At 38.5% G+C, this 15061-nt stretch overlaps 1 protein-coding gene across 7 annotated transcripts in view; it reads left to right on the top strand.

Moving 5' to 3' along the window:
* The window catches only part of MIPOL1 (mirror-image polydactyly 1), a 184181-nt gene extending 170187 nt beyond the window's left edge, over window positions 1-13994 (top strand). For all 7 annotated transcript variants that reach the window (XM_083863214.1, XM_083863212.1, XM_083863218.1 and 4 more), the window contains one exon: window positions 8402-13994. In XM_083863214.1, the coding sequence (XP_083719340.1) occupies window positions 8402-8468 (67 nt within the window). In that variant the 3' untranslated portion in view covers window positions 8469-13994. The remainder of the gene's footprint in view (window positions 1-8401) is intronic.
* Window positions 13995-15061: the final 1067 nt, after the last annotated feature.

Genomic DNA, 15061 nt, shown 5'->3' with positions numbered 1-15061 from the left:
ATGTACTTGGGAAACAGCCTGAGTAGTTGTTGTGGTTTAACCCCAGCCAGCAGCCAAGCCCCGCACTGCAGCTCACTCACTCCCTCACCAGTAGGATTGGAAAGATAAAAACTGGAAAACTAGTGAGTTGAGATAGAGACAAGTTCGTAGGAAAAGCAAAAGCTGCACATGCAAGCAGAACAAAACAAGGAATTAATTCACTGCTTTCTGTGGCAGGCAGGTGTTCAGCCGTCTCCAGGAGAGCAGGGTCCCATCACACAGAAGAGCTACTTGGGAAGACAAACTCCATCAACCTGAATATCCCCCCTTCTACCTCCTTCCTACTCCTTTATATACTGAGCACAATGTCATGTGGTCTGGAGTATCCCCTTGGTCAGGTTGGATCACCCGTCCCAGCTGTGTCTCCTCCCAACCTTCCATGTACTTCAAGCCTCTTTGCCAGCGTGGCAATATGCAAAGCAGAAAAGGCCTTGGCTCTGTGTAATCCCTGCTCACCAATAACAAAACCATCTCTGTATTATTAACCCTGTGTTCAACACAAATCCAGCACACAGCCTAATACCAATGAGAAGACAATTATCTCTACTTCAGCCAACACCAGCACCATAGCGCATCAGTATTTGCAATTGTACAAGCTCATTGTAAACACAACTTGACAAGAACGTGTCTGAAGGAGTGAGACTTGCTTGGAATAGGCAGATGAGAGGTTCAGACTTGACTTTAGAAGTCTAACATGCAGAAAGGTGTGATGTGGTGGTTTCAGACTGATACTTGCAAGTTTTAGAATCTCTTAATAACCCCATTCTCTGCAGATCTGTAAATAAATCCTAACTGTTCATTTTGAGCAAATTTGAAACTGTTTGTTTTAGATAATAATTTTTCACATTGCTTTTAAATTTTCTTGAAAAGGGATTTAGAACAAACCTAAATCCTCTATAAAGGAGGTCCTTTTTTCATCTCCTGAAATACATTTCTGTTGAATATAGTATAAGAGAACTGGTGAGCCGTTGTCAGAGCCCAAACTGAGAAGCTGAGAGAAAAAGGCTCTCTATTCAGCAATTTTAGGCCCTAATTCAGCAGGATACTTCATTATTATTATTATTATGTTTGTACACATGAGGAACCCAGATCTGAGACTGTATTGCTCTCAAGAATGTGAGGAACAGTTCAGAGACACAATAAGATTACCTGTGATTCATGGCATTCTAATGATACCAAACATCATTACCAAAGGGCAGGACTAGTGTTCATCAGGAGTTTTCAGGAATTAATATTTTTTCCTCTTCAAATGAATAAATATAAATAAATGTAAAATGGCAGAATACTTTCTGTAGGGAAGACATATTAGCATAAGGTAAAACTGCTAGTTTTCCATAAGTAGGCAACACAGACTGCCAGGAAGTATTTTGCAAAAAAATCCAGGAGACCCTTGCCTATTCATATCAGCACAAACTTTGTGGAAATGTAAGGAGTACACTGTAAGGAGTAAGTTCTCAAGTCAAGATTTCTCCTAAGAAAAGAGAGCAGCTGAGCTGCGATACCAAATGTATGGAAACAGTACTTGTCAGTGCTAAAAGTAATTCAAGCTTATGGAAGAAGGTATAAAAAACGTTTTTCTGGCACAAATATGAGTAGTAAATTTTGCATAAAATTTCCATATAAACTGTTGGATTCAAGCTGGAGTAATAAGGGAGATTTGATTAAATAATCTGATGTGTATTATTTGACTCTAAATATGCCAATATTTCCTCTATTTCAGCTATTGTTATTTTTTTATCTCTAATATCAGCCACATGCTCAGATGTGAATGGTCCATCCAATAGTAAGAGCCTGGTTTTTATGATATGTTGTAGATTTCCATGTACTGAAATACAATGTAGTTGTATCAAGGTTTATTTTTCTTTCTCAGAAGCTCATTTATTTTTGGCAATCAGTGTATGCTATCCTGAGCAAGCATTTGAAAGTAAAAGAGTGATACCTTTCACAAGGTGGCATTAAATCCAGCATGGAAGCCAAGTCCTGATTTTATATTATCCTGTAATATGTAATAATCTACATCAATGCAAAGTAGGGTGAAATGCTGTCAAAATAGACCAACTGTGTTTACTGCTCACTTTTCCTGCTGCTAGTGATGGCACAAGGTGAATAGTAATGGTGAGCTAGCTCTAATCTTCCAAACAGAAGGTAGAGGGCAAACAGTTTGACAAGATTAGTTATTGTGGACCACAGATAAAGGCTTAATATTTTAGCCAAGGCCTGTGTAAGCCAGGTTTATTTTGAAATACGTCTGCTGTCAAGAGCCCAACTGGCTGTATTTGCTTCTAAGTTTAATCATATACAGAATTACTGTTTTGGGTTGGGAAGATGCTGAAAGGGATTTAATAGGAATGCTTGTTTGGTGGCAGGGCTTTTCAGAGGCAGAATGGTTTGCCCTGCCAAATTTAAGACCCGTACATTTAATGGAACATACTTTTTGGAGTGACATTACAAACAGTGTTGGGCAGGCAGGAATTGGCGGCAGTGCCTGTTGTGATTAGGTTCAACCCTGTGGTCTACCATGGTTTAGAGCTCACTGATGGTGCTAAATCAGTCTCTAAGACATATGTTTTAAGACCAGAAAGGACCATTAATACCAGTCAGCCCAGCCACCTGTCTGACAGAGGGCACTGAATTAAACTCGGCATCAGGTTCAAAACCATGGCTGAACTCCAGTGTGCCATTTAGAAAGACACCCTGACTCTGATCCAAAAAATGCAAAGGGAACTTTGTTAAGAAGATAGAGGCTGCCTGTGCATTGGAACCACATGTGGTCTTTATCACTATGATGGTTTATGAAGGAATTGTTACAGACCATTGAATTCAATGGGCAGTGATTTTTACTGAGATGATAAAAAAAATATTGTTAAAAAGGTGAGGCTTTTGAGGTAGCAAAAATAGTACCTGAATTGAGGAATAAGGATAATTAAAAATTCACTGGGTCAGCCAGGAATAAGAGGCTGATGGCTGTGTACATGGTAGATAATTCACACACTACAAGGTCATATCCGTGATACCAGGCTTCAAACCAGTGGATATTTAAGTATTATTATTCAAAGAAGCCTCAAATTTTGAAACTGAGAACAAGCTACCCCAACACCCAGTGTTAACACAGTGATATTCCCTTGAGAGGGAAGCATCTGGAGTCCAGTTCCCTCCTGCAGATAATAGAGCTGAACCAGTTTGCTCCAGCCTCCTGAGTAAATGATCCTAGCCAAGTGACTAGTTTCTGGGCAAGACCAGTATCACAGCAGCCTCTCTTCTCTATATCATTTGTTTTCTTGAATTGACAGAAAATGCCTGAAAACAAATATGCCATATAGAATTTTATGAAGTTTATCTGAGAGGAAAACTGAAGGAAAAGAGAGGGAAAGGAAGGGAGTTAATTTATTCTAATGAAATTAAGTGAATTTGTTTGTATGACCATTCACCAAACAATGATTCACCGAACTCTGCTGCTATACTGCTTGCAGTGGTTTGTCCAGTGCATTTTATTTATCTAATGTATTTTCAAAAGCTTGGTCTCTAAAGGGAATTAGTGTCAGCAAAACACATTCCACAAGAAGCCAGAAATCATGCAAGTAAGGCCATCTTCATAGCCTAAGCCTAATCTTATCTACTGGAAAGATAACCAAGGGTTATAGCTTAGGTTTATAAGCCTTTATATAGCATTTCAAAATCCAGGATGATTTTGTTTTTATCACTTAACTCCTCCATTTGCAGGTAGAAACCATTGTTTTTGGCTAGTCTATATATTGCTTTGCAGATTAGGACATGGGCTACTTGAAGGGTGCCCTTTTCTGTCAGTTGGGTGTCCATTTTGTCTATTTCTGGGGCGTGATTCCTAGGAAGGTTACTCTGTGACTATACAACTGTCATATTCAGAACTTGAGAGTAAAGGCCACTGCTGTCTTTGGGATGAGTTCCTTTGGCCAGAGATGGAGCAGTGTGGACCTTAGGCAGTTGCAGAGTTTTTACTGATCCCAAGCTACAGGTTAGAGCTAGACTTCTTCAGCAGAATATGTGAAACAGGGAAGCAAACCAAAAATGTGCATAAGAGTAAGCAGCAGAGAGAAGTAGGTAACATATTTGCAGCCAATCTGTTCAGCTTCCAGGCTCCCAGAGCAAACTTTACTGTCAGTTAGGATTTTAAGTCTGTTCTATAGAGACTAAGTCTAAAATCAAATTTTTTTTTACTCACAGGAGTGGAGCTTTGCTAAAAGTCAGAGCAGATGGTCAAGCAATTCAGGATCTGTGTAAGAACACCCCACATAACAACATATGCTCTATTCAGGTGTTGACAACTGTGTGCATAGGTGACAAAGGAACACAGTTTGAAATAACTGGAAGTTGAGAATGTCTTGGGAAAGACTCACCTAGTAATAATCTTGTTCAGGTAGCTTTCCTCTAAAGATAAAGATCTTCTTAAAGCTTAGCAACAAGTTTAAAAGGACGTAATGAAACCTGTAATATCATAGCAGCAAGCCCCTTATGGAATTCTTTTTTATTTCTGTGTAGAACACAGATTCAGCTGCTTAATTCCAAATTTGTATGGAGGAAGCATTAAGCCACTGCAGTTCAAGACTTTTAACAGTGTGTCTTTCACTAACTTAAGAGTAATGATGGACTGGGTGTCCCTTTCCTAAATTGCATGTTTTATTTAATTTTTCCATTTTGTGGGAGCATTACCGAAGTATGTAGTGTAGATAAAAAATATTTCTAGCCATCATCTTTGTGCTTTTCATCAATGCAAATTTTATCTATCATGAAAAGCACTGGACATTTTTACTTTTTAGTTCTGGATATATGTAAATAAATAGAAATAAAACCAAAGTTGTACCTATCCATCTGAATTCACAGTTTTTTCCTTTATTTTATATGTCATTTTGTACTCACTTTGCATATGTGTATACAGTAATTGTATAAAGAATGCTGATTTGTTGAATGAATTTGTTTGTTAAAGGACAGATTTTCTAGAAGTATTTGAAGAACCAAGAAATAATGAAGGTCATCTACTGCAGTTCTCAAAAACTTCTAAGAAAGAAATTGAAATTTGCAAGAATGGGGAATGAGCCCTTAGGAGGCTTTGTAAAACATTCCAAAAGCTGTGTATCCTTGCACATTTGGACCCTCAGCAGTACAACAGAATGGCCCACCCACCATATCATTCTTCTGTCTGATCTAAAATATGAACTCAAATATTTAAGTGACTTGTTCAGTCAATACTTCTTCTTAAGTGACTTAGTTGTTTCATGAGAATTTTCTTATAATACAATCAAATGTAGTCAGTGTTGCTTTCAGTTAAGTAAAATTTGGTGAAATTACAGGAAGTAATAGAAGTAGCTTTCTTCATGTCTTCCTGTCTTCCATGTTTTGCATAAAACCCTGCAAACATTGAGACTAGTTCCCAGCACCTTCCATTCTTCTGTTTAAGTTACCTTTGATCTTGAGGTATAAAGCTATTACTGCAGTTTTCCACATTAAAATGCTCAGTCTCCAGAGGGAGCTGCTGGCAGTGTCCCACTGGGCTGGGCACAAAGCCTTCTCAACAAGGGCTGACTCTGCCACCCTCACCCCTTGCAGGTAGCACCTCACTGCCACCAATGGCCTTTTTAGCTGCCTTTTATTGCTCACAAAGAAAATGTTGCTTAGTGTGAGTTGGGATGACAGAGTTGGACCCTTGGTGAACAAAGAGTCCAGGATTATCATTCCAAAAAGCCCCCTGAGGCTTGTATCAAGAGTTATTAACCACTGATTCAGCGCATAGCATTATTTTGTAGGCTTAAGTGGGATTTCAGTGGTATATTAGGTCTTGTGTCTGTGTAGGGGTAAATTTTGCCCTCTGTTATTTTATCTTATAAATAGCTGTTACAATTTCTCTTTCACATTGTTGCTTCAATCTCTTTCAAAGGTACAGTATCTTAATCCAGTGCTACATTTTTTTTCTTCTGATAAAGAAAAAGTAAATTTGAGAATCCATGTATGACTGAAACAAAAGACAAACAAGCTCTGCTTGGTTTGTATTTGGTGAGGAATACCTCATTTTGATGATTTCAGTCATCATTCATTTGAAAAGCAAAAACTATGATTGCTAAGCCTCATTATTTTCAATGAAGCCTGACAGTTTCAAGGTTAAACAGAAGACAGCTACTTTCATCCCAGTAGTATTTCTCTTCAAACATGGGCAGCTCTTTGCTGGCTTGTTCTGCTCTGGTGTGCAGTGCCATTGCTTGGTCACAGAGTGGTGCACATCTAAACTCAGTTGTAGGACAGTATGTAAGCTGTGACATCCAACTTGTGTTTCCCCAAAAGGAGCCTCAATCACTGAAGTCATTCCACCCCCCACACCCCCCCCCCCCCCCCCCATCTTGTATAAGCCACACAATATTTCTTTTTAACTGAACAGTGATTTAAATAAGCCATGATCTCAGATTTTACAGGTTTTATGCTGTCTCCCAGAAAAACAATTTTCAGCCCAAACCTTCTGTTTGTCCAAACAGTTTGAAATGTTTCTCCAGTGCTTTAATGTCTCTGAAGTACGTTAGAGAGGGTGCTAGTGTGAAAGAGACCTCCAGCAAGAGTAAAATGGCTGAGAAAGTGGCTGTGCTTCTGAATACACATTAGTCCTCTGAAAGAGGACTAATCTGAAATTGTACAATGACTGACAACCAATGTAACAGGGAAACTTCCCAATAAGAGAGGCTGACAAAACTGTGACCAATCAGTAACTGAGTTAAAATCCTTAGAACTCAGAAAACATAAATGTATCCATGTGAGAAAACTTCCAGGAGCAAATCATTTGTGAAATCCCTGACTTTATACTTGCATGGACTGATGGCACTGAGTTATGGCTGTTTGGGTGCTGCCTCCATAAAGACAAAGTGCAGTGATGTTGTTTTACAAAACCAGGGGAAAATGCACTAGTTGGTTACGAAGGAAAAGTGACTATTGGAAAACCGAAGGGAGAGGAGCAGCTTTTTACCTGTGAATTAATTCCTTCAGAGTCCCTGTGGAACAGCTAGAATGAGCTGAACTTTCCACATACTTTTCCTGGTGTCTGATGATTACATTTGGGTGGTGAATTCTTAATCTCATTTCAGGAATTAAGTCACCTGGTGAGTACAATGAAAGGTGTAGCTTCATCGTGCTTGGTGGTTCCTGGAAAACAAGAGTGTTTCAATACGTACCGAGCACATTAGTCATGACTTGTGGCAATAAATCCATGTTGACTAGTTTACATGCACTGAAGTTACTAACGCATTCATGAGATAAAATGCATTTTGCAATTTTGATAAAGCTGTGTTATTTTTATTTCCTATCTGCTTTTCTTATGTTGTATATTTTTTTTTTTAATTGTCTTTCAAGATAAGAAAAAAATGGTCAACTTTGTAACAATGCAGCTCTGTTTATCCATTGTGGAAGCAGCATGTGTAATATTCTGGACATGGCTCTGAAAGTGTTCTGCTACACATAGTGTCTGTTTTGTACAGATTGTTTATTTGTGGGACAGCTTTCATTAAAGGGTACTGTAAAATACGGACAAATTGAAGAAATAGCTTGAATGCGTGATTTCTGCAATGCTGAAGATAAATGTGTGCCGATGCAAAATGATGAACAAATTTAGTCCTTTGCATTTGTCTACATACATTAACAAAAGAAAGATCAACTTAAGCCAGTGAGATCCTGAACATGTTCATAGTGCCTGTGCCTTAAAACTAAGAGGATTGGGCAGCTCTCTGTCCTACCTATTTAAACTGTTAATTTTTCTGTAGTTTTATTGACACCTAGAATCACCCAGGCCACCTTCAAAATATCATCATCCACATCCTCAGAAACTTGACTTGTTGAGTATTTTGAGAAGATTTTTACATAAAATACACTGGGTTTTAGTCATTAATTTATAAACTGGACAGTAAAAGTATCTATTGGATAATGGGCAAGATATTTTTTAAGGTGAAACAGTAGTTAAGTGCTACATTTAACAAGAGCCATGGACAGCTCATATTTTTAAAAGTGCAAAAATTAATTGTCCTGCTAACACCATAGTATATATCTACCACAGGATTCCTGCACAGGGATTTGTGTTAATGCCATAACAGGGACCTCAGATACTACATGCACTACAAAGGAAAAGAGAGTTGATATATATCACTGCAGATGGGTTGGGTTGTAGGTTAAAAAGTTTTTCGTAAGTTGTCTGCATTTTCCCTTAATGTCTGTCTTTTACAGTAGTGCTTTGTTTCTGAGCGTGACCACCACCAGGACAGCTTGGTTCAGTGCAAACACTGTCTCTTTCAGCCAGAACATTCCTAACATTAGCTTCCTTTTTTTTTCTCTCCTCTCCCTCTCCCCTGCCCCCTCTCAGGTTGGAAAGGCTGGTGGACGTCCTGAGGAAGAAGGTTGGAGCGGGGACCATTAGGACCGTGATCTGATTGAAAGCTGTAGTCTAAGGAAGCTTTCACATCTGGTGACCAGGCTGCTTCATTCAGCACTGTGTAAACACTGAAGCCTTAACTTAGCAAACAGTTGTTAGAAGTGGGACACTCCAGCGACATTCCAAGCTGAGATAAAATCAAATCATAAATGTTTAACTACTTTGCTGCTGAGTTCTGTGATTTGTTAAAATGTTTCACTGCAAACATGTATTTGTTTTTAGCCAAATGCATTGTGGCGTTGTGTATTGTGAAAAATTATGTAGACGCTTATTTTAGCAGTCTGTCCTCTCAGTGTTAGTAGGCTGTAGTCTGCTGCAAGGCATAGCATGGTCATTCTTTTAAATACTGCAGGCTTCAGGTTCAAAATGCTGCAAAGTAGTTTCAAAATGTAAATACCTTATTTCATTTGTGAGACTGCAAACAGTCCAGTATTTGTATGTTAGATATATTAATTGATAAAATAAGTTGGCATTCAAGAAATATCTCTAGCTGGTATATTGGATATTTTTTCCTCCTTACTCATAGCCCATTGAATTGCAGGTAGTAACTGTGGCTACATCAAAGGGCAGGTTAAATGCATAGCTTTATGCAACAATTGAATAGTTTCTGATACTACATGGCATTTTCAGTGTACATTAAAAAGAAATTTACATTTAAGTTTCACTGGAAGTACAGCTTTAAAAATTGCAACATGAAAGCCTTTTGACATTGTACAGTATCTCAGACAGTGGAGAAATGTTCCTGTATTGTTTTTAGTCACTCCTCTGTCGTTTTATAGGAGGGAAAAGCTCTCAGATTTCAGAAAGCACCTTATAAATTAAAAATCCACCTTTTCAGTGTTTGCCTCTTCTTATCCGTTTCCTTCAAGACTCTGATTGCTCTGCAGTGCAGGAGTACCATCCAGATTGGGTTTGAGGCTAAACTGTCAATCCTCAGCTTTTTGTACTCATGAAGTGCCCTAGGATTTAAAAGCTGAAGCATAGAATCTTACAGGGAGGGGACAAACTGGGGGCTGAGGAGGAAAGTTTGGGGTACACAGACATCATAGACTTTACAGATACATTAGAGTTGAACTTAGAGTTATGTTTGTGACCCAACCATCCCCCTGTATGAACAGTCAGATCAGTACTCATATAATCCTTTTCAAGAAAGCAGCTGTAATCTCTGAGCACCCCAAATTCAATAAAGAATCTCAACAGCCAGCTGGACTTCAGTGTCTTCTCAGGACCAGCCAACTCAGGCAAGGTGGATATAGCTCCTGAGGCTTCCACTTGTCTGCTTTGCTCTGTGTTTAATGTTGTTACATGGTCTTACCTCTTAATGCTTGCTTGTTCAGATGCTGTAATAGTGCAGCCTATCTGGAGAAAATGAAATTTCAATTTTAGGTGTATAGAGAGACATTTTAATGTTTGTTTTTCCTTTCAAACACTTAAATGTTAAACCTTCCCCAGCTGCAGACCTAAGCCCCTCCTAGTTTCAGTTGACCAAACCTAACCTCTTGCAGGGAGATAAGTAGCATCCCTCCAAGCCACATTTACCCAAGTCACTTCTAGAAACTTCTGAAGTGCTCCTTTTTTGACCTTTGGTCAATCCTAAGATAGCCAGTGAGTCTGGAGCCTCTCCCCCACACCTATTTAGTGGGAAGAAATGTTAATGCTTCCAAACCAGAGGATTGCCACCCCCCAGATTCCAGCCCCTTCACCATCTCCAGTGTGCTGCTGTTCAGCTCTTGGGGTGACTCAACAGCTCTTTGTCCTCCTGTTCTCACTGAGTTTTGTGCATGAGATGGATGACAAGATCTCCTGAGCTGTCAGTGCTACTGAACCATTTCTGCTGTAAGGAGGTAGTGAGGAAGGAATAAAGACAAAAATGTAAGGACTACCATGCTCTGCTAGACCAAAGCCCAAAGACTGTCTTTGGCAATAACAGATAGAAGATGCCCTAGGAAAGGATACAAAGTCAGACCAGCACTAGTGACCACTCTCCCAACTAGTGTCACAGCAACTTGTTAGTTAGAGGCTTTCTAAGCCAGAGGTGGTGTCTTTGTATTTAGAAGCATTTTTCATGACCTGTTTTTTAATCCATTTAAATTGTTTGTATCTACTTGTTCCTTTCACAAGATCTTATGTAGTTAATGATGCATTGAGTGAAGAAATACTTCCTTTTCTGTTATGAACCAGCTCTGTTCATTAGCTATCACCTAATTTTTGTGTGAGAGAAATGGTAAGGAACCATTCCCTGTTCATATTGTTTCCATGTCCCATGTGATTTTATGTATTTGGCATCATTTCCTCCACTTTTCTTTTCCAGATGGAGCCCCTAGTCTCATTTAAAGGAGCTGTCTCATGTTTTTAATTGGCCTTGTCATACTATTCTTTTTTTTTTTCCAGCTCTGCAGTGTTTTTTACTGAGATGCAACCGGATTTGTTCCTGGTGTTCAAAATAGAGATAAAATGTGACTTTCATAGTTGTCATAATGATGTTGTCTGTCTTATTTTCTGTGCTATCTGTAACTGTTTTTAGCATTGGACATGCTTTATGACAGATTATTTATTGGTATTAATATTTCTGTCGTAAAACAGCAACTCTTTCTTCAGTTGTAATGTTCAGCTTAGAGTTCATCATAGCTTGTATGAAGACAGAACTGTTCTCTGAATACCTTAGCATTTATGGGTGCTGAATGTCACTTGTTGTTTTAGCATTCCCTGGTGACCATGAGCTCTTATTCCATCTCTTCTCACAGCTTCTCTTTAATTCTCACAGTAGCAAAGTATCATCAGAATCTCCATACTGAATATGGTGATATGAAATACTGCCATCTCCAAACAACCTCCTTTTCAAGGTGATTTCTTAGTTAAGTTAAACATGGCCTCTGTGACAAAGATCCCTTAAGGACAATAAGGTAGCTTTTCCTTCACTGTGAAAATGAAACATTTATTCATATACATTGTTTTAATATAACTTTGAAGTACTTATTTTTCAGTGTAAAATCAGTAGTTATTGCTTGGCAGCTTTTAAGAGGAAGTTTTTTGCTACTTTGAAAAAGCAGGTTTACTGGATCAGGGCTTGTGCTTTATGCATGAATGTGCTGAGTTCCTCCTTCCCCTGGGAGTGTCTAAGAGCTCCTCACCTTTCCCCAAGTATTTCTGCATCCAAGTGAATAATCTTGTGAACGCAGGCTTCCTACAGCCAGTCTGTTTGATCTCCAGCCTCCTGTGTCCATTGGCTTTGTTTGGAAAAGTAGGATGGGCCGTGCAAAAGCCATCTAGCAGGCTTGATGTCAGATACATACGATTGCAGGTAATACTTGATTCAGTAAATCTAAGTGATAGTTTTGCTCCATAATTTTCCTTTTGACACATTATACCTAAGGTGAAAAAACAGTTCCTGACTCTGTCTTTTGTCTTGTACCAAGCAGCCTGGAATTCAGTGATAATTTGAGTTAGGGTGTTTTGTCATAAATGACAAATGTGGAATAAATGTATTTGAATAGTCATTAAATCAGATGTGTTGATGTTTAAAATTCAACTGAAAATGTTTTTATTTTTTGGAAAGGAAATTGGGAAATGTACTCTGTTGAGAGTAGAAAGATTCAAAAAATGTTGGGTTTGCCCTCTTCCTTGCTAGCAACCCAGTGTGTGGTCTTTGGCAAATTCCTTAGTGACTGTCATTAAAGGCATGTGGTCCCTGAAGAGGTTCCTGGGCTCCTCCGGGGAGTTTGCAAAAGTATCTTTGTGGTTAATGTCAAAACACTTTCACTTCTTCACCTGCCAAAGTGAGCAGCATGAAGCACATTGGTCTGGTAGTGGAGGCCCAGCCTTTAGTGCCCTCAGCAGAACTTCTGGTCCTGTTGAGCCCAGTCTAACTTCAGCCTTTCGGTGTAATGGGGGCAGGAAATCTGCTCTGGTCAGTAAAAATAGGTAATAATGACAACATTAATGGGTTAATGGGCTTATTATATGGTTTATTCATTGAGAACTGATTGATGCTTGTGCAGAGCTCTGAAAGTGAAAAGAAGTCTGCTCCCATAGAGCAGACAAATGCAATTGTCACTTCTGTCCTAATACATGTGAGAAAGATGAGATTGCATCCGATTATATACCAGGAGTAGCAATTCATTTCCCTCCTGATGGAAATACAGTTCATGATGAAAGGTGGCTCACCATAGGTGATTCTTATGGTGACAGCTGTAATTACTGGTCAAATTAGGGTCTCTGTTGTCTTGAATATAGAACAGATATACTTGGAAATGTTCTTCCCCTGTGAGATTTTGTGTCTTTCTCTTGATGATCCTGCAGCATGTTATGCATTGGGAGCCATTTCTGGTATATGTCATGGTAAAATATGTAAATAACATCATGTTGGCTCGGGATAAGAGCATTATTAATGCTTTTCAGCACTGTAATTATATTCCTAGTAAGCCTTCCCTAAGCCCTCACTAATTAACAATATTGTGACAAATCAACTTTAACAGAAAAGAACTGTGAACCTTTAGTCTTTTAGTACTATTTTTCATGCAGCCCACAGCTGAAAACTGGTGGCATGGCTTTCTGTACTAGTGTTGGGAAAACTGCTGATATTTGAAAAGTTCAAAGCCAGCTCTGTCTTGTTAGTGGAGTCCTATAGCTGAAGTCTGTTTGATTCCTCTTTAAATATATTCATAGCAAAGTAAGAGTCATTGGTTAATCATTAATGTTAACGAATATTAAAACTGTTTTTATTAATAAGATATCATATTAAAACGGTTTAGTGAGGTCAGTATGTTGTGATATGCAGATTTATTTATTTGTTTATTCCGGATCAGGAACATTTTACAAGATTGACTTTATATAAATTCATACCAGGTGATCAAGAGTTGTAACATCTTTATTCCATGTACACAGATGAATTTACTATCTAAATTCAGGATTTCTCTGTGCCTTTATTTCTTTCAATTAGAATAAGGCTGTTGGTTTTGTTGGGTTTTCTTCTTAACTTGCACCCCTGAAGATTTTGGTCCCATGCAAGAATCAGCTGTGAGGCACATGCAATCACTGAGGGGCAGGTTCTCTTGCTGTGGTCGCAGCGTTACATGGGCTGACTCTTATCGCTGTAACATTTCACATCAGGTCTGCAGAACTGGACTTTCTCTGTTTGTTCTTCTCATGCATTGGTAAATAAAATGTATTCACAAGTTCAAAAAGACAAAGTAGTGTTCTCATATTAGGTCGATTATAAGTCAGCTGTTGAGCTTCAGTGTTCTAAACATTTCATTCTTCAGTTTTGTTGGGAGCCCACGTGTTCTGGGAGGCTTTTAAACAAATACTTGAAATGGTTGAAAGATTTACATTGCCAGTGCCTAGCTAAATATGTAGTCTTTAGAAAAGACATGGTTTATTTTGGCACCATTTGACAAACTCAAATATTTTAAACATTTGTTAAGTTTGAGCTTGCACATTTGAACTAAAAGTTTGCATTCCAAAATTGCATCTCAGGTTACCTGTCTCTCTCTCTTTTGTATTTTATAATCCCTTTAATAAAATAGTCTGCAAAAGAAGTTGGGTTTGGAGTGTGTTTTTTTTATTGTTAATTGTAAAATATTGTCATTAAAAATCAATTTTAAGGTAACATGTACCTGGTAACTCTATTCAACTAAATGTAAGAAATACAAAGCCAGAAGTGTTTTCAGAATTCAGGATTTCATGTTGGAAGCCAAGACTTGATTATAAAATTAATGGAACACAGTAATAGTGGGACCAAGTCCTTCAGTGGTTTACTCTTAGTCCTATTATGTACTGTAATGAGTAAGTACTAACTTTGCTGGTGAGCACAAAGCCAGGCAATAAAGAAAATAGACTGAACTGATGAAGTAGAACCGCTATGGAAAAGGAAAAGCAGTCTTTGACCTGGAATTGGTTTTATTTTCCTTCCTTTGGCAGAAAGGAGGAGCAACAGCAATATTTAGTCTAAATGAAAAAAAACCAAAACAAAAAAAAAAACAACAAAAAAACGCAAACAAAAAATGCCACAGCAACCAAAAAACCACCACCACTTTTCTTTTCTTTCAAGTTTTAACCTAAAACTAGTAGTGAAATGTAAAAAGTTGAGAATTTATGAATTGAAATCACCATATTTAGTTTAAAACCTGCCAATCCCCTGTTCAGGAGTCCTGAGCGCACCGTTACAATTGTGTTCGTGCTCTGGCATATTGCCCAGGCAGTTGCCAGCTGCAAAGGGTCACACTCCTTTCTGAGAAGCTGTCATCAGGGAGAGCTGGGCATGTTCCATCATGATGACCTCAGGCCAAAGGTCCATGCTGTGCCACGTTTACAGAAGTTCATCATGGTTTGAGCAGCTTCTGAATGTGATAGATGCAGATCCATTTTCATACAGTAAAATGGCAATATAACTGATAGAATTGGTCACAACTGCTTCCCAGTGGCCCTGAAGAGACAAGGTTAGGATCACCCTTGCAGAATACATGACATAAATGTGTGATGATTGATTCTCTCACATGAATATGCATGCTACATTCCACATACTATTGAAAAATATAGTGGTTTCCCAAAGATTTCAAAGGATGGAAACTGTTTTATTTGTTCATGAACTAA

The sequence above is a fragment of the Zosterops lateralis genome, assembly GCF_965231275.1.
Source record: "Zosterops lateralis genome assembly, chromosome: 6".
In the NCBI taxonomy this organism is placed as follows: domain Eukaryota; kingdom Metazoa; phylum Chordata; class Aves; order Passeriformes; family Zosteropidae; genus Zosterops; species Zosterops lateralis.
The sequence above is the reverse complement of the archived record's forward strand: the minus strand, read 5'-3'. Positions and strand labels throughout refer to the sequence as shown.